At 54.5% G+C, this 18,519-nt stretch overlaps 7 protein-coding genes across 7 annotated transcripts; 5 read left to right on the top strand and 2 right to left on the bottom strand.

Annotated features, from left to right (window-relative positions):
* Positions 1-1,129: 1,129 nt before the first annotated feature.
* LTR77_009393 (uncharacterized protein) lies at positions 1,130-2,150 on the bottom strand (the record flags this gene model as incomplete). The annotated part of the gene is made up of 5 exons (XM_064806621.1): positions 1,130-1,302; positions 1,361-1,517; positions 1,568-1,682; positions 1,748-1,795; positions 1,849-2,150. The coding sequence occupies 5 exons, from the start codon at positions 2,148-2,150 to the stop codon at positions 1,130-1,132; spliced, it is 795 nt and encodes a 264-aa protein (XP_064655438.1).
* Positions 2,151-2,639: 489 nt separating this feature from the next.
* LTR77_009394 (uncharacterized protein) lies at positions 2,640-5,322 on the top strand (the record flags this gene model as incomplete). The annotated part of the gene is made up of 2 exons (XM_064806622.1): positions 2,640-4,351; positions 4,419-5,322. 2 exons carry the CDS (start codon positions 2,640-2,642, stop codon positions 5,320-5,322), a joined length of 2,616 nt encoding a protein of 871 aa, XP_064655439.1.
* A 358-nt stretch (positions 5,323-5,680) lies between these two features.
* SYF1 (pre-mRNA-splicing factor syf1) lies at positions 5,681-8,212 on the top strand (the record flags this gene model as incomplete). Its single annotated transcript, XM_064806623.1, has 1 exon — positions 5,681-8,212. One exon carries the CDS (start codon positions 5,681-5,683, stop codon positions 8,210-8,212), a length of 2,532 nt encoding a protein of 843 aa, XP_064655440.1.
* Positions 8,213-8,640: 428 nt separating this feature from the next.
* Positions 8,641-10,261, top strand: LTR77_009396 (uncharacterized protein; the record flags this gene model as incomplete). The annotated part of the gene is made up of 3 exons (XM_064806624.1): positions 8,641-9,824; positions 9,877-10,033; positions 10,088-10,261. 3 exons carry the CDS (start codon positions 8,641-8,643, stop codon positions 10,259-10,261), a joined length of 1,515 nt encoding a protein of 504 aa, XP_064655441.1.
* A 269-nt stretch (positions 10,262-10,530) lies between these two features.
* LTR77_009397 (uncharacterized protein) lies at positions 10,531-10,863 on the bottom strand (the record flags this gene model as incomplete). The annotated part of the gene is made up of 1 exon (XM_064806625.1): positions 10,531-10,863. The coding sequence occupies one exon, from the start codon at positions 10,861-10,863 to the stop codon at positions 10,531-10,533; it is 333 nt and encodes a 110-aa protein (XP_064655442.1).
* A 1,670-nt stretch (positions 10,864-12,533) lies between these two features.
* LTR77_009398 (uncharacterized protein) lies at positions 12,534-13,540 on the top strand (the record flags this gene model as incomplete). The annotated part of the gene is made up of 3 exons (XM_064806626.1): positions 12,534-13,072; positions 13,126-13,283; positions 13,332-13,540. 3 exons carry the CDS (start codon positions 12,534-12,536, stop codon positions 13,538-13,540), a joined length of 906 nt encoding a protein of 301 aa, XP_064655443.1.
* A 2,391-nt stretch (positions 13,541-15,931) lies between these two features.
* LTR77_009399 (uncharacterized protein) lies at positions 15,932-16,814 on the top strand (the record flags this gene model as incomplete). The annotated part of the gene is made up of 3 exons (XM_064806627.1): positions 15,932-16,281; positions 16,345-16,415; positions 16,531-16,814. The coding sequence occupies 3 exons, from the start codon at positions 15,932-15,934 to the stop codon at positions 16,812-16,814; spliced, it is 705 nt and encodes a 234-aa protein (XP_064655444.1).
* Positions 16,815-18,519: the final 1,705 nt, after the last annotated feature.

The following is an 18,519-nucleotide window of genomic DNA, read 5'->3' on the forward strand; positions in this document are numbered from 1 at the left end:
CGCGGTCGGTGTGTGGTTAAGAGCTGATAGGTGAGGATGGTGAGCGTTTTGAAACCCTGAAGAGAAAGCATTGTCAGCTAGGTGCTACGAGAATAGCTGGAGACACCATTGCCCTTTCTCTGCCAGGGTACTCACGAATGTAATGGGAACCACGTTGATTCGCGACGGTCGGGGATTGGAGATGCACATTCGCCCGATTGCCAAACATATCACAAAGACCGTGAGGACCATCTGGGCGATGTGGACTTTCGTCTGACGGGACTCGTCGAGTACATTGCGGAGGTTCATGTCGTTCTTGTTTCGTGTTTAGAATCTGCTGTTCGCTTGGAACATCGTTACTGTGGAGTCTGTATGTAGAGCATCGCGAGGATACATCCTTATATATCTCCCAGTCTGTAATTGACGAGTCCGCCATGAGGACCGTTATCCCTACGACGTTGAGGCGCAAGACGTCGTCCTCAGGCCTTGGCACTTCGCATTGCATCCGAAACTCACGTGCCTGGAGGAACAAGCAGTAGCCGTGGCTAGACAGGTCGAGGTCAGGCCGCGATGCTATCACATCTCTCCCGCTATCCGTCTCGTCGTGTTGAGTCGTATGCGAGCTCATCCGAGCTTGGCGCTGCAGATCCGAGCACAACCCGAGCTTCCTACACCTGCGTACATGTACCTTACGCAAGAGGCATCGCGAAATGTGTTGAGGTGAGTCGGGCAAGCAGCGTGGCCGCCTGACCACGGACGCTCTTTGAAAGTGCACAGTACGATGAGCGAAAAGGTGACAGATGGCGCGATCAACCGCCCTCCACTAGCTTTCGTTACCAACGACTTAATACATGCACTTCCGGTAGTATCCCACAAGAAGCCGTAGGCGGTAATGCAACAAGGTCTAAGGAGCCTAGGAGCCTAGTGGCCTTCTAAGCCGGAACGAGTATGCTTATCTTACTCTATTCTATACTAATTCACGCTCAAGATGCTCTCAAGGGTTTTTGCCCGGAATGCAACAAAGACCTTCGACATGGCAGCTGGATTTCTTCATGAGCCTCAGCTAGGTACACAATCTGCTCCGAACCGAGCAACTCTTTCTCCAGGACAGCTTTCTGAAGAGGCCCTGCCTCCCCTTGCCATGACCCTCTCAAACCTCCCCTTTCGGTGGAGGAGAATGTAGATCACCCTCGCTGCTGCCCTCTGTCCCGGTGATGAGCCTGCTCGCCTTGCCTATGATCTTGTGGAGTTTAAGGATGTCTTTCAATGCTACAGGCTCCGTACGCTTACACCAGCCCATCTCCGTCGGGAGCCTTTCGTTCTCTTTAACGATTGTTAGTGCTACAACACCTCTCATCCTCGCTCCTGTTCTCTCACTTACCAAAGAAGTAGATCACTAGTGATCTGTTCACAGTCGCGGTCTCGATGTCACCGAAGGCGATGATGGGTGCTAGCACTTCACCGATGCTGAATGCTTCTGTTGTGTTGGTGAAAGTGTATTCCGGATTCGTTGACTTTGATTGTAATTGACGGGCGATCTAAGATCTAGTCAGTGGGATGCTGTTTGAGCTGCGAGGATGGATAATACCTTGCTGTTGCCCAGCATAGAAGCGTTTAGGATCGGGTCATGCCAGTACTTCGTCGTCTCGTCGAAGACGCTCTGGTTGAAGATGTGGTTGTTGCCGAAGAAGGCATCGGTACGACTAAGACAGCATGTAAGCACGATGGTATTGGGATACTTGTACAGAGCGGGTGCTGGCGGACGTACCTCAGGCTTGCATCGTGCTCAAGAACGTTGTGGCGGTTCAATAGACCGCTGCAAATGGCAGATCAGCTATCAAATTCCGCAGTCTCCTCGACGATACGTACAGATCGAACCACGTTGCGTTCGGTTCCGGATTGGCGATGAGAGCTTGCTCAAACATGGTCTCGATGAGGGCCTCGTTGAAGTTCAGGCCGTCCTGCAGGCCCTTCATGACCACGGGCTTGGTGAGATTTTTTCCATCATGTGGTAGGAAGCCATGGTTCGCGAGAGTGTTCATCATCGGACAAGGGCCTCTAAGATCTCCTGGTCCTGCCGGATGCCACTCCGTTTGCGAGCCCTGCTTGCGGGCCTGAAGATGGCACGTGGCGGCAGTGCAGCCCGCAGTCAGAAGGAGTGCGAGCTTCATGGTGTGTCTCCAGGGCGGTGGGTCCTCGGTGGCAGGTGGCAGGCTCGTTGGTTAGCGGCGTGTGTTTTGGTAGAAGCTTCGGCGTAGGTTGGTGGTCGTGCATAGGCATCAGGCACACACATGGAGGTCAGCATTATATGTCTTCTCGGCTTGGGCGTAGGCTTTGCTGTTGCGTCGCCTTCGCATTTTTTGCGAGAAGCCTTCAGGTTCCCGAGAACCGAGTTACGCAATACCTGTCACGCACATACTGCCGGAAGATGCTGCCAATATTGTGCGTTCGAGGCGTTCCACAAGTCTGGTCAGATTAGATAGACTCCCGAGCAAGCTCGGGTTCCAGGTCTTGTGCGACTGTCACTTCTCGGACTGGAACGGACAAGGAAGACATCTCCTCAATACATGTACTTTAGACCCTGCACATCGTGGTTATCGTGTCTCTTGCATGGCGGCGTTGCTGCAACTCTATTCACTCGATCGGGAGCCACGACTGTTATGACAGACGACAAGCGCCGTCAATCAGAGCTGCCGCCGACCTACGAGGAAGCAATAGGCGATGGCTCTCTCGTAAATACAGGTGTGCGAGGTAAGGCGGCAAGCGGTCGAGCAGCAGCTATATACGCGACTAACGAAAACCTCACAGAAGATGGCCGGATCGATGTCGACCTCAACTCGCGGCTTAGTAGAACTCTTTGCCGGGTCGCCAGGTTGCCGCCGACTGATGGGGTAGACGACAAATCCATCGAAAAGCAAGCAGTAGGATCCGACGATCTCTTTCCCATCCGTATCAACGTAACAATCCAAGTCGTCGGCAGTCGCGGCGATGTTCAGCCGTTCATTGCACTCGGGGTAGGGTTGCAACGACATGGTCACCGAATACGGGTGGCCACGCATGCCAGATTTCGATCCAATGTATTGGACGCCGGCTTAGAGTTCTACTCCATCGGGGGGAGTCCAGAGGATCTCATGGCATACATGGTGAAGAACCCTGGGCTCATACCAAGCGTGGCTTCGTTGCGAGGCGGCGACATTGCTCGGAAGAGGGCGATGATCGCCGACATGCTTCGAGGCTGCTGGGACAGCTGCATACAGCCCGATGAAGCAACGGGCGTCCCCTTCGTCGCCGACGCCATCATCGCGAATCCGCCCAGCTTCGCTCATATCCATTGCGCCGAAGCTCTAGGCATACCGATGCACATGGTGTTCACTATGCCGTGGACTGCCACGACAGCCTTTGCACACCCACTCGCAAACATCAAAGGCGGCCATAACAACCGAGGGGTGACGAATCATGTGTCCTACCTCGTGGTCGGATCGCTGACATGGTCTGGGATTGGCGACATCGTCAACGCCTGGCGCGAGAAGCTGGGCCTCGAGGCTGTCCCGGCAACAGAAGGTCCACTGCTTGTAGAGACCCTAAAGGTCCCACACACGTATTGCTGGTCGCCGGCGCTGGTGCCAAAACCAAAGGACTGGCCTCGTTACATAGACATCTCAGGCTTCCTCTTCCGCGAGACGCCCGCATACACACCAAGCAAGGAGCTGCAAGCTTTCCTCGACGCCGGACCACCGCCAGTGTATGTTGGCTTCGGATCGATCGTACTCGAAGACACCACAAAGTTGTCCGCAGCGCTTGTGGAGGCAATTAGCATATGTGGCGAGCGAGCCATTGTCTCCCCGGGATGGAGCCGTCTTCAAGTTCCAGCGGGTCGGCATGACTTCTTTTGTGTTGAGGAGTGCCCTCACGAGTGGCTATTCAAGCGGGTATCGGCGGTGGTGCATCACGGCGGCGCCGGCACAACGGCAATTGGGCTGCGAGAAGCCAGGCCAACTATCATCGTTCCCTTTTTTGGCGACCAGCCATTCTGGGGGGAGATGGTAGCAATGAGTGGTGCAGGGCCAGCGCCTATCCCGCAAAGGGAAGTGAGCGTCGCAAGTCTCACAGAGGCTATCCGATACTGTCAGGGACCTACCGCCCACAGTGCTGCCGCTGCGCTCTCGGAGCAGATCAAGCACGAGAACGGCGTGCAAGCAGCCGTCACATCATTCCACGCCAACTTGCCGCTCGAGCGCATGCGGTGCCGAATGCTACCAGATCAGCCGGCCTCTTGGACGTTGAAGATTGGGAGGAAGAAGGTTCCGATCTCAAGGTCCGCTGCCGAAAGCCTCGTTGCAGACGTGGGGCTGGATCCGAGAAACCTCAATGTGTAAGCCAACCATCTCACACCGCTGACGGAAACCAAGAAGAATCGCTCGGCTGATGGGGCGGTATAGCTACCATGCAAATCCAATATACATCAGTAATCGACGATGGGACCCGGTGACCGGCACTGCGTCTTCAGTGATTGCAACCGGGGTAGGTATGGCCGATGGAGCCACGGGCTTGATCTTCAAGCCGGCCGAAGAGTTTCGGCGAGCGAGGAGATGCACACCAGAGGGCACTGCGGGTAGAGCTTCCAGCTCGGAAGCCTCAGTCGCGGGCCAGCGAATAGTGAGCGTCAGCGAGGAGCGACCAGCCGACAGTGTGCATGAAGACGACGACGACGACGACTCAGCTGCTAGTACTCTTCACGCTGTAGCCCGGCGTAACAGCATTACTCACGTCACGAGCTCGCAGGATGCGACGGAAGACGGGAGCGCTCGTCGATCGGGCTATGCCGTCGCTGGATCCATGGCCGCTGCATCGGGGAAGTCACTCGGCAAGTTCTTCACTTCCTACACTCGGGGCACGCTCGTGGATCTTCCACTGGCGACAGCCGAGGGGTTCCGCTGCCTACCAAGGCTCTGGGGCCAGGAAGTGAAGGAGTATGGTCAAGTCAAAGACCTGCGCAGCGGCGCCGTGGTGGCAGGCAAGACGTTCGTAGGCGGGATGGCCACCGGATTCCGGGACGTGGTGATGCACCCCGTGAGGGGTGGCCAGAGCGCTGGTGTCTTGGGGGTTGCACAAGGACTTGCGACGGGGACGGGCAGCCTCGTAAGCAATAGTGTCGGTGCAAGTCTTTCGCTATTCGCACTACCTGCGAGCGGTTTGACGAAGAGCCTGTATACATTGAGCCACCGCTCCACCGCAAAGAGGGTGATGGAGGCGAGACGGGAGGAAGGAAAGTGGCGTGTGCAAGGGCTGTCCCTCGCGCAACGTCGAGCTGTCGTCGATGCCTACCACGAGAGCCAGCGATGACTTGGATTAGTAATTAGTACAATCCGATATGGGTTGTTTATTCCATATTGAACAGGCCGTGGAAGTGTTGCGTCAGCGTGTTATAGTTGTAGTCTTTCAATCTGAGCTGATACCTCATGTGAGAGATGGGATGGTTTCAGCCTTTAGCCGAGCGGCGATACTGCGGCAGAAATCGAGCTTGACTTGAATCTTCAACTTTCTCTACCTTGGGCGCCCAGCACCAGCGACACCACCTCCGCTGTCTACCCCCTACATCTCCCTCCCTCTTCCCACCGATGGGCTGATGCCCGAGCTCCTGCGCAACTTCACGCCGCCCTTCTCCCTGGTCCTCGGCATGCGCAGACCCTCTCCGCTCACCATGACCACGACCACCCCCGCCCGCCCGCAGGCCTCCTCACTCTATCTGATCGGCACCAGCGACGAAATCTACGAGAACGACATTCTGCGCAGTCCCGGCAGCATCAAGCCCTGGCTCGATTATGCGCAGTTCAAGCGGCAATATGGCACGTTGCTCGAGCAGAGCTTCGTCCTGGAGCGCGCAGTCGCCGCTCTGCCGCGAAGCTACAAGCTATGGAAGATGTACCTGCACTTGCGCACCACACATCTGAATGGAAAGAGTCCTGCACGACATGTGACCGAGTTTCAAAAGGTCAATGCGCTGTTCGAGCGGGCGCTGGTGCTGCTGAACAAGATGCCGCGCATCTGGGAGATGTACCTCACTTTCCTCTGCCAGCAGCCGCTCGTCACCTTCACCCGGCGGACATTTGACCGCGCGCTGAGAGCATTGCCGCTGACTCAACACCACCGGATATGGAAGCTCTACCGCCCCTTCGCCAATTCAGCCGGCGGCGACACGGCGGTCATGATATGGCGAAGGTATGCTCAGATCCACCCGGAGCATGTCGAAGAGTTCATTGAGGTGTTACTACAAGAGCAGCACTATTCTGAGGCAGTGCAACGATACATGGAGATCCTGAACAACCCAAGATTCAAGTCGAAGGAGGCCAAGGGACCATTCCAGCACTGGACCGAGATGTTGGAGCTGTTGATAGATCATGCGCGGCAAGTACCCAGCCCGATACCGCTCGAGAATGGCAGTACCATGTCTGTCGAGACGATCATCCGATCCGGCCTGCAGCGATTCCCCGACCAGCGAGGCATCTTGTGGGTTGGTCTGGCGAGGTACTACATCAATCTCGGTGCTTATGAACGGGCGCGTGACATTTTCGAAGAGGGCATCACCACGGTCATGACTGTGCGAGACTTCAGTGTGGTTTTCGACACATATGCGGAAGCCGAAGAAGCGCTGATAAGCATCAAGCTGGAGGAGTCTGCCGCCCGCCAACAGAAAGGCAAGGTGGATGCAGATGCTGACACCGACTTGGACATTCGGATGCTGCGATTCGAGCAACTCATGGATCGCCGCCCGTTCTTGGTCAACGATGTGCTGCTGCGGCAGAACCCGCACAACGTGCCTGAGTGGCAGAAGAGAGTTGCATTATGGGGCGACAATAGCGCCATGGTGGTGCAGACATACACTGATGCGATTGCCGCTGTGGGTCCAAAGAAGGCCGTCGGGCGCTTTCACGAGCTGTGGACAAATTACGCAAAGTTCTACGAAGCCGGTGGCGACCTTCGAAATGCACGGATCATCATGGAGAAGGCAATAAAAGTTCCGTACAAGTCAGTGTCGGAGCTGGCAGAGATGTGGACGGAGTGGGCGGAGATGGAGCTGCGAAACGAGAATTTCGATCAGGCCGTCAACATCATGGCCACGGCAACGAAGGCTCCGAAGCGAAGCAATGTCGACTACTTTGACGAGACGCTCAGCCCACAGCAGCGCGTGCACAAGAGCTGGAAGCTGTGGTCGTTCTACGTTGATCTCGTGGAATCAGTGTCCAGCCTGGACGAGACGAAGAAGGTGTATGAGCGCATCTTCGAGCTTCGGATTGCGACACCGCAGACCATCGTCAACTATGCCAATCTGCTCGAAGAGCAAGGTTATTATGAAGAGAGCTTCAAGGTCTACGAGCGCGGGCTTGATCTGTTCTCCTACCCCGTGGCCTTCGAACTCTGGAATCTCTACCTTACGAAAGCCGTGGACCGGAACATCAGCATTGAACGACTGCGAGACCTATTTGAGCAAGCGGTGGATGAATGCCCGCCGAAGTTCGCCAAGACGCTCTACCTCATGTATGGTGCTCTGGAAGAGGAACGAGGATTGGCACGGCATGCCATGCGCATTTACGACCGAGCAACACGAGCTGTCGCCGACGAAGATCGCACCGAGATGTTCGAATTCTACATCACCAAGTCTGCATCCAACTTTGGCCTCACGTCGACCAGATCCATCTACGAGCGAGCCATCGCTGCTTTACCGGACAAAGAGGCTGCAGCCATGTGCGTCAAGTTTGCTGAGATGGAGCGGCGGCTTGGTGAGATTGATCGGGCGCGTGCAATCTGGGGACACGCGAGCCAATTCTGCGACCCACGAGTGGAGCCTGGATTCTGGCGGAAATGGGAGCAATTTGAAGTGCAGCACGGTAATGAAGAGACGTTCAAGGAGATGCTGCGCATCAAGCGGTCGGTGCAGGCTCAGTTCAATACGGACGTCAACTTCATTGCTAGCCAGGCCGTTGCGAGACAGCAGCAGCAGGAGCAGGAACAGCAGAATGGCGACGCCGGTGAAGGTGGTGAGGAGGAGGAGATGAGCGGGCGCAAGGCGGATGCAATGGCGGCTTTGGAGAGGCAAGCGAGGGCTCCGATGGGTTTTGTGGCTGCAAGCAGTGGTCCGGATGGTGGCAATAGGCCGAAAGCGCAGGAGGGCGAGACGAACGGTGCTCCGGCGGTGAAGAATGAAAACGAGGTGGATATTGATGGAGATTTGTGATATACCTGCTGATTAGCGACGGCGTCTGGTTGGGGCAGGCATGGGTTGATGCGCATACGAGTATGTTCCAATTTCCACAGGACTTTTTCCACCTTCTCCCGGTTATCTGGATGTCAGATTCTCAACAGTCTCTCCTGATGCGCACGTGCGGTCACATGCATAAGCGCGGTCTCAGCTGCTGTGTAACATGTGCGTTCCCTCGTTTGCCTCACTCATTCGTTAAATCTGACACCTCATATTTGATCGTCTTCACACTCTTTTGCACCTGCACACCGTCGTCACCGACCGGAATAGCAATGCACTTCCACTGCTGAATCTGAACGTTTGAGCTTCTCACGTCTGCTAGTATTCGCTGCTGCTCTTCCTTTCATTTATCAGCTTCGCAAAACTACACCAAGCCGTGGGAATACCAGACTCATACTCCAGTCATGGAGGAGACCAGCCTGGAGTCGGCGACCGAACGACTGGCGATCCGCCCGAAAACCGTCGACTTTCCGCTACCTCGCGAGATCCGAGACTTTATCTACGGCCTCCTCCTCAGCGGTGAGAAGGTGCAAGATGAGCCGTACCACACTCGCAATCAAGGGTCGATCTCGCGCAACAGAAGTGCCGCTCACACATACTCCTTCCAGCCCAGCGTGCTCCAGCTCAACAAGACGATCTCTCGAGAAGCGAGCGAGGAGCTCCGCCGCTCGAACTGCTTCGTGGTGGTCTCCTACAAGTGGCCAGGCCTGGAGGATCTCATTCACACCTGCGACGTGCCAATTGTGACGCAAGACAACTCCGCCGTTGCGAGATTCCAGCACCACTCCATGCGCATCCATCTCCGGCACCGTGACATCTCACCAAAAGATACAAGCTGCCAGACCCGTTCCTTCCTACTGCTGCTCCGCGACATGCCACTCTTCTGCCGTACCATCCGTTGGGCCTCTCTGGACAAGTCTGCGGCAGGCAGGATGGTCCTCAATGTCAAAGATCCAGAGTCTCCCGTGGAAGAACTGAATGTCTTCTACGCGCAGACTAGCAGGAACGTCTTCTGCACGAACGTCGACTTCCGCTCAACAACTCGGAAGCCATTGTCTCCCACGCTTGAGGCATCCTTGGTTCGTGCCGTTGAAGATGTGCGCATGCCTGGCCAGAAAGTGGTTGTTCGTGGAGCAATCAACCTGTCCGAGACCACCACGCATTTGCGATCCACTGCCGGCGCTCCCTATGTCTTCATCACAGCATTGGCGTGGGATCTGCTCGACATTGCGCAAGCCCTCATGAAGACTGCAAACACCTTCGCTGCCGCTGGCCAGCATGCGCAAGCAGCCCAGCGCTATTTGGACATCATCGCACCGTGTCGCGACAGCTTCCTCTTTACTCCGTCTGAGGTTCTCTTCTTCTCCGACTGTGCGACGCCAGTCGTGCTGCTGTTTCGTGTCTTGATGAACGCAGCCGCTGCATACGGCTTTGAGAGGCTCAGAGCGTCGGACATGACAGGTGTACAGGGTGCCGATGACATCGCGCATCACATTTCTTACTTCATCAGTCAGTTCGACGACAGAAACAAGATTCTTGGCTACGGGGATGCAGAAAGGGCGACGTGGTTCCTGGTTACTCCGGCATTGTAGGTGATGGTCGTGATCTTCATGTCGTGCGGAATTGCTGACAGTGTATAGGCATGTGCAATTGCTGCTCTTACTGAGTAAAGATCAAGAGACAGAGAAGTTGAGGTCGCTCGTAGCAGCGTTTGGGCGGATGCGGCAGTACCTGCCGGGTTCAGTGCATCTTGCGCACGATGAGGCACTTGTGCGAAGCTTGCTTGACGGCTCTACGGTATGTCTGGCTTGAACTTCAGGTGTCTTGATGCGCATTCTGACCGTTGAGCAGGTGAGTGGTACAGGTATTATGGAACAGACCAGCGCGTGTGCACTGCCGCCTCCGCTATTCGAGTTCGAGATACCACAGCACACCGTCCGACCGCAACTGAAGGGATGGGTGGTCGAGGACCAACGGGAGAAGCTCATGGAGATGGAGAGGAAGCAGGGCGGTGTCCTGGGATGAAGAGGCACAAGACGTGCATGAGGAATTTTGAAGTTGTTGCAGGGAGTCTTCAGGGACAGACTGTTGTCATAACATGAAGCTTGGGTTATCTAAGACGATAGGTACTCGCTCCTTGAGCATATGTTGTGAGTGCGCAAACATCGTTGACCGCAATGGCATGGTCCTGATCATGGCAATTTCACCTCTTGGCGCTCAAGAGACTAGCTCAACGCTGTCTTCCTCATCTCCAGGGCAGACGTTTCTCGACCTGTCGGAGATTGAATGAGTCGCTACCCTACCAGTGCCGCTGCCAACATGATAAGCCCTCCCATCGCATCCATGCCAGAGCACCACTCTTCCCAATTGACACCACTCCGCAACCTGTTGTCGTATGGGTCGGAGAGCATGATATCTGAGGATTGATCGGCTTTCACCAGGTTACCATTGGTGGTCAAACCGTAGGTCGGCTGAAGTGTTGTGTTCCTCTTGCCCCAGGTGGTATGGTCGGGTGCCTCCCACAGCATCTTTTGTGCTGGCAGTGGTGCAAGGATGAGGTCGGAACCGTGCAGATCGCATAGCGCGGCAGGCTCGAACGAGACCAGAAGATTGATCATCTGATACATTACGCACAGTCTTGCGGATAGTCAGTCTGGAGAAGCCGCATGCTAAGGAGGAAAAGGTTGATTGTTGACCTCTGAAGTGATTCCACGAAAATCCAGTCTTTCCACCTTGCTTGTGTATGAGAGGTCTGCGAGGCCTCTAGACTGTGTGCCAGTCTCGGAGAGTTCAGCTGTTTACATAGTATCTGTAGCTTGATTTCAGCACGATGGTTCTCGAGATGTGAGCTGAAGTATTTACAGTCACCGTCAAAATCAAGAGTGAGTCGAGATCGTTTTCGGCTGTCTCCCCCTCGTCCATCCTCACGAGAATGTAGACAAGGAGGGCTTGCATCGCAGCAAGAACTCGCCACCTGGACAGCTTATCGGTCTAAGCAACCATCAGCTCGGAGGCAGTCTTTGGGTTGTTGGCTCCTTCGTACCTCAGCACGCCATCGCTCGCATTCAGTTCGCACAGTGTGCCAAAAAAGTCGACGTGAGCCATGAAGCCCACCATTCACCATGTGAATCAGGTTCATACAGTTAGAAAGAGGCTCGATTTGCTCGGCGTCTGCGTGCAGATCGAATATGTGCGAGTGTATGAAAGGCGGTAGGTTGTCTGGTTGGGACAACATTCTTTGGTACGACTTCAGGTTGTGGTATAATAGGGTGGCCACCCGTTGGGTTCCTGGTGTATTCTTTGATCGCCGGGTGAGAGAGCGAGGTGTTGAGGAAGGTGATCTTGGTATCTCCATTTGATGATCAAGAAAAGCCATCCGCTGCAAGTTGTCGAAGGTATCGTGTGGTGATGTTGTTGGTGTCTCTCGAGATGACGGAGTTGGGAAGGAGGTTTTCACCAGCTCATCATCTGTCATGAATTCCAAGGCCTCGGAGAAATCTACTGTTGCAATGTCCCATTCAGCTCCGAGCGACGAAGTACTTGTGAGATCAGGGTCGACAATGCCATCACCCTTCGGCGTCGCTGGATTGCCGTAGGTGCCTGATGAGGCCTGCGGGTAGCAACACTCGATGCTTCTGGCGAAACATCTCGTGCAAATTGGTCTACTGGTATCGCACTTTGCTTTTGCTTTGGCACAAGCGGAGCATGACCGGGATCGAGAGGTTTTGCCAGTCTTCCGAGAGCGACAGTAGTATCCATGCCTCTTCAAAATGGAGGCTGGAATCAGTCAGCGCTGGCGGACCATGCGGGCGGAGCAGTAACGTCGCTTACGCTTGTCGAACGGTTTGTTGCAATGACTGCACCGAAGGACAACATCTGTGGTTCGCAACATTTTTGAATTAGTTGTAGCCATCGAGGAGAAACTGCAACGGTTCCAGGTTGTCACTGAAGTCGAATTGAAGGAAGGTTTGTCAGCTGCTGTACGTCAGCTTGCAGATCTCTTGTCGAAAGTCCTCCGATGGGCGGAACAAATTGTAAATGTCCCAGTTCTCCTATATCATGTCATCTCAACATTCCTTCGACCGGAGCAAATTGTACAAAATGTCATTCAACGTGAGGTTCTCCCAGTTCAAGTCTGGCATTTCGGCTCGGAACAAGATGTCCACCTTCAAATCTGCCGCAAAAGAACAACCAAATCGGATCCTACCGCCAATATAAAGCAGTAGCAGCATCTCCCCCAGAGGCACACTTCCCATCTCCAAAATCATTTGAGTTTTGTCCTTCAATCCACATAACAATGGCTGCTCCATTCCCATCGCCGACTGGCACCTGGCACACCAAAGAACAGCCTTCAGGCTCGCCCTCTCGACCTGAAGTGTCCGCCAAAGGCAAGAACGTCCTGATCACTGGTGGGGGAACTGGAATTGGAGCAGAGACAGCTCGCTACTTTGCTCAGGCTGGTGCACCCAGAATCGCTCTTCTCGGCCGCAGGAAGCAACCAATGCTGGACACCAAGGCTTCGCTCCAGAAAGAGTTCCCGAACCTCGACGTCTTCGTGGCATCGACGGACATCACAAAGAAAGACGATGTTGATAAGGCGTTCGCAGACTTCGTGGGCGCGGGGAAGCTGAATGTCCTAGTCAGCAATGCCGCGATGATTGGGCCCCAGGAGTCGGTCGGCGAGGCGGACGCTGGCAAGTTTGTTGATGCCATCCAGCAGAATATCAGCGGAGCCGTGAATGTGGCCCAGGCATTCCTTCGCCACGCAACGGAGGATGCGGTCGTCGTCGAAATCAATTCGTCAGCGGCTCATGTCAACTTTGCTCCCAAGTTCAGGTGTGTTCCTCTGACTTCTCGCTCCCCATGTCCTACTGCTGATTTTCCCGAAGTGCATACAGCGTCGCAAAACTGGCGGTGTTCCGACTTTGGGATTCACTTGCATTTGCGAATCCAGGCTTGAGCGTTTTCCATGTGCAGCCTGGGATCGTGAACACTGACATGAATAAGGAAGCTGGGGGCGTAGAAGCGATCGGTTTCGAGGATCATGGTGAGTTGTGACCGTGTCATTGAAGGCTCGCAGCTGACATTGGCATAGTTTCTCTGCCGGCGAGTTTCAGCCTGTGGCTGGCAAGTCCCGAGGCCCGGTTCTTGAAGAACAAGTATCTTTGGGCCAATTGGGACATTGAAGAGCTGAGGCGGAGGGCGGAGGAGCTCGAGGCGGGTCCGCAGCTCAGCATTGGGCTCGTCGGCTGGCCATTTCAGGATAGAGACTGGAAGGTTCAGCTCGCCCCCGGGAAGTGGTGATTGTTGTGGAAGTCCTGAAGAGTAGCATCGGGCGGCAGGCCGGAACTCTCGCATCTCGGAGAAGATGTGTGCCGGTTCGTTGTATATAGGCTGCCCGTGGCCTGGAAGCTCTGGTCCCACGGCATGAGGCAATATTTCTACCGCAGTGCAAGTACCTTGTCGACCGGTAGCGAAACGTCTTTAAACTATTTCACGTCTTCTGCTGGTCTCTTGCTCGTCTTGTGCTCCTCGGGCCAGTATTGCCAGCGACTCTGAACGTTCAGTGTCATTCCAAAAGTCGTTGTCGTTCATGCCTTGACGGCATGGAGACGAATAAGCAGCCGAACTGGCTTGCTGAGCGGTTAGAGGCTCTAAGTCTAACACACCTGTGGTATTGAAGCTGGAAGTAAGGCATGGCCTGTTTTTGGAGACAAGCAAGACGAGATGACAGCACGTGGGCGGCGGCAGGTTGAGGCTACCTTTCTCGAAGGCAGCGAAGGGTCACTTGCAATCAGAAGAACGCCCATCGCTCTGTAGATGGATGCCAACCCGGAGAAGAAGGCCCTTCGATCGAGGCCATGCTGTAGGTTCGATGAGCGCTTCACGGTTGCGGCAGTCGCTTCTGAAGCTTATGAAACGACATCATTCAAAAGCACCTGATGGTTAGACCATACGTCGCTGGACGTCTTGGACGTGCAAACCCGAGGCCCGAAGATCGTAAGGGTGAGGTTGATAGGGTCATGGAAGGTAGGGGTGCCAAGCCAGTCACGTGCCCTCCTTCCTGATTGTGCCATGCGCCGCGAGCACTTTGGGCGCATCGAACTTTTGTCATACACATGCGATCGCAACGCAAACAATGTCACCGTATACTGCCCGTTCTGGCGCTTCGAACGCTGCTTCTGTCGACGAGATCTACCCATAGCTCGCGGAGATCGTAGCACTGGGCGATCACCACCAAAACGTTTCCAGGCTGCCATCTTGCTCTACATGCAATGCAAAGACATCAGACCGCCTGCGCTGGACTCCCCCCCCTCGAGGGCTCGAGCTAGAACTCATTTCCGCCACCATCGTACCACGGTGAACCGCTTGTCTACTTAGAGAGAGCCTCCGACTGTACGTTGCTGCTACGACCATCTCGGGTCCTTCATCGACCGCTACGGAACCGAATGTTATAGATGCTCCTCAATCCAGTGCGTCCAGTTATTCCATTTGCGATACTTTCGCCCCACAGAATATCGAACGCATGGATGGCGAGTCCACGATGATCACCCCCTCCTCTTGAGCGGACTACATGCCGACCTGATACGAGGAGGGACGCAGAAGAGCAAGGGCACACAATCTTCGGAAAGATCATATGACGAGGTCGTCAGGGATCTGTCGCCAACTTTCTGGATACATCCTGCCCTCGGGACGGCTATGATGCTTGGGCACGCTGGACCGACCGCTACGGAGGCGGCCGCGCTGCATTCCCTCGATCAAGGCGTAGATGTGGCCGTCCGTGACGATCGGTTCACAACTAAGCCCGATCGTACTCTCCCGCGAGCTTGCGGCCTACCTGGCGGAACCAGCGCTCTTGTCAACGCCTGGGACGATGGATATGGAAAGAGCTGTGGGTGTGGGGGTGATTGAAGATTGTCTTTGCTTTGACTAAGGCCTATGTCTTCTTATTACCTGTGGACGCAGTTCCCTGACCTGTGCCGAACACTATGCTTTACCATGGACGTCAAGACGAACCAAGGTAATACAGATCGCGGCGCCAAGTATGACCTCCAACGAATGTTCGCAGCTCTCATGGTTTGGACCCCTGGCCCCAATCCACAACCAGGCGCTAGCGTCACGAGAGTGTTGAAGTACAATCTTACAAGGACTTCATGTAGGCACTTTCTTACGTTAATAGCCGGGGGAGACGGACCGAAGATCCGTTTATCCAGATCTGCCTGTCTAAAACGCAATGATCTTGACGACACCCTCCAACGGACAGAGTTTAAAACTACCCTGACGGTACCAACGGTTCCCCGACTTCTCCACCAACGATGGTCGAACCTTCGCGACACACCCAAGACCTCTAGGACTCGCTTTCTCCCTTGCGGAATACAGTTCATGAAAGGAAGATCTAGAAGACCACTAGTTTTGCGCTGTTCACCAATCCCATAGTGGTCTTCCCCTGGACTGCATTAAGTTCTTGTCGCCAGGAGATGCTCCTCATACAGATGACTGACATCTTCTCCACAGCGGCACAAAGCTCACGCAACCTTTCCGTACACAATTCAACTTCTTCGGCGTTGAAGAGGCTCATGGCTTGGTCTGGACTGATGACGCCGTACTCTGGAGACTACTATAAAATGCGGATGTCTACCAATTCTTTGCCCCATCCTGAAATCATCCAACCTTGTCTTGCAACCAAATTTCAAGATGCCTAGCCTTAACACTATTGTGCTTTTCGCCCTTGCAGCCGCTTTTGCTGCTCCAGCCGCTGGCCAATCGACCTCAGGCGCTGGCAAAACCACCCGCTACTGGGATTGTTGTAAGCCCTCCTGCGGTTGGCCAGGAAAGGCTGCTGTCAACCAGCCCGTCGGCATCTGCGGGAAGAGCGATCAGCGTCTGTCCGACCAGAACACCAGGTCGGGATGTGACAGTGGCGGCAGCGCCTTCATGTGCTCTTCGCAGACTCCATGGGCCGTCAGTAACAGTCTGGCGTACGGCTTTGCCGCTGCTCATATTCCCGGCGGCACGGAAGCTGACACTTGCTGCTCTTGCTATGAGTAAGCCCTATCCGCATCTCATTTGGGGAAAGATTACGACGCGAAAGTAACTGTTTATGTCAGGCTCACCTTCACATCGACCGCCATCGCTGGGAAGAAGATGATCGTGCAAGCCACGAACATTGGCGGTGACCGTGAGTGCATCGATTTGTTTCTTGTCTCGAAGCCTGACGAATAGCGGTGGATTCCATTTGCTTGCCGCTTTTGTGTGAGGAACATCTGCTAACAGGCTTGACCGTTACGTTGTAGTCTCGCAAGGCCAGTTCGACCTCGCCATTCCTGGCGGTGGAGTAGGACTTTTCAATGGATGCGACGATCAATGGGGTGCTCCTGCAGACGGATGGGGAGCCAGATACGGAGGCGTTTCGTCTGCTAGCGACTGCAACAAGCTGCCGCAGCAACTTCAAGCGGGCTGCAACTTCCGCTTCGGCAGCTTCTTCCAAGGCGCCGACAATCCCAACGTTAACTGGCGAAAGGTTGCTTGCCCAAGCCAGCTGACCCAGAAAAGCGGCTGCACGAGGACAAACGGCTGATCGCTGCAATGAAGCATTGCCAGAATATTAACGTCCCTCGAAAGACCCGACTTGTTTTTCTAGGGGAAATGATCTTTCCGATCTGTCGCTACAGTTAGTTACGCGTTGAAATTGAAGGATAAACACTCACGGGTAGGGTATTGGCCCGGGGTTAGGATTTTAAAAGTCGCTCAAATTTTGCAAACAGCACGCCAAATAAAAAGCGTATAGTTTCCTCAGTCATGTGTGAAAGTCTCAAGCTCATGCGACACTCGTAGCGTTGGTAATACGTAGTAGAAGTCGTCGCCATCTAGTGGCTGAAACCGCCCGAGATAAAGCTCTGTAACAAATGTCCGCTGTCGCGACCTTCTAGCCATATAATGGTCAATGTATGTATGTCCATTTTCTGACTTGCTAACTCTGGACTCGCACAGTGTCTCTGTCCTGCCTTCCTTGACTTGGATGTGGGTTGGTCGACGATAAGCAGGTCTCCGGCCCCTTGAAGATGTGGAGCACTCCCGAGCTACCATCAAAAGCACGTCGCTCCTAGCGATTTGTCGAAGACGCCCAGCAGTGTGCTTGCGCCTGCACCAAGCGAGTAGCGGCGCAGAAAGAACGGCGTGCAAGACCTGAAGCTATAATCTCTGCTACGTGTTACGCCAGACCCACCGCGCTTGGCCGATCCTCTTGTTACAAGATATTGGAAAGCGCCCCACCCCTGGGATCATGACCGCCTTGCACGCACGCGGTCGTCTCCGGCTTTCGCACCAGATGCAATGTACCATCTCGCCATCTCCCTCACCACGGCCTCTTCACCGCCGATCGAACATCACACGCTTCTCAAAGCCTTCCCGTACCATCAAGCCGGACAGAGTACACGGCAAGTGGACAAACTCCTTGCCGAGGTGTACGATTTGGGCCGGTGGCATTATGGATGTGATGTGGAGAATGTTCTCGCAAGGCTTCAAAAACTGCGGGGATTCTGTTGGGACGCGGATACGCCTGCCTGTTCCGTCTGATGAAAAGTAAGTGTTGCGGCGAGTGTGCGATGGGTTGATCTGTGCTTTGCTGTAATACCATTTCATTATGCCCTCTGCAGCATCCTGCTCTTGCCTCGCAGATGCGGACCGTATGCTCTGAAGACCAGTGGGATCGGGATCATGATCGTTGCCAGACAGGCCAGAAGCGTCCCCGCCCACTGCACGCCCAGATTCTGAAACATCTGTCTAGCAAACAGAGGGAAGCCGGCGGCGACAGCAGAGCGGAGCATGATGTTGGCTGCAACTGTGGACGCCGCTCTATGCATTGTCAGTCTTAACACGGGCAATGAAGGTAATGTTTCTGCTTATAGTGGCAAGAAAGCATCAACGAGATAATTGAAGCAGGGGAGGAATATGCAGAGGATCCCAAATCCAATGAACACGCCAGATGCTGTCGGTATCATCCAGTGGATTTTGTCGGTGAAACTGGTCCATGCAAACCTGTTGCGAGCGTTAGCTCCTGTGAGGTACTTCATGGTGTGAGACGCTCACCAGAAGAGACCGACAGTAAACACTATCCATGTTCCAACGAACGACCGTGTGCAAGGTCGTTTGCTTTCCCATACAAACATATAGCGCCTTGGCAGAATCGAGAGCATGGTCGTTTGTGTATGGTCGTTTGTCGAGAATAGCTCCGAAAGCTCTAAGAAAATTTGGGGAGCGAGAATAGATATGTTGAAATCGAC

Source organism: Saxophila tyrrhenica, assembly GCF_035928015.1.
Source record: "Saxophila tyrrhenica strain CCFEE 5935 chromosome Unknown scaffold_17, whole genome shotgun sequence".
NCBI classification, from domain to species: domain Eukaryota; kingdom Fungi; phylum Ascomycota; class Dothideomycetes; order Mycosphaerellales; family Extremaceae; genus Saxophila; species Saxophila tyrrhenica.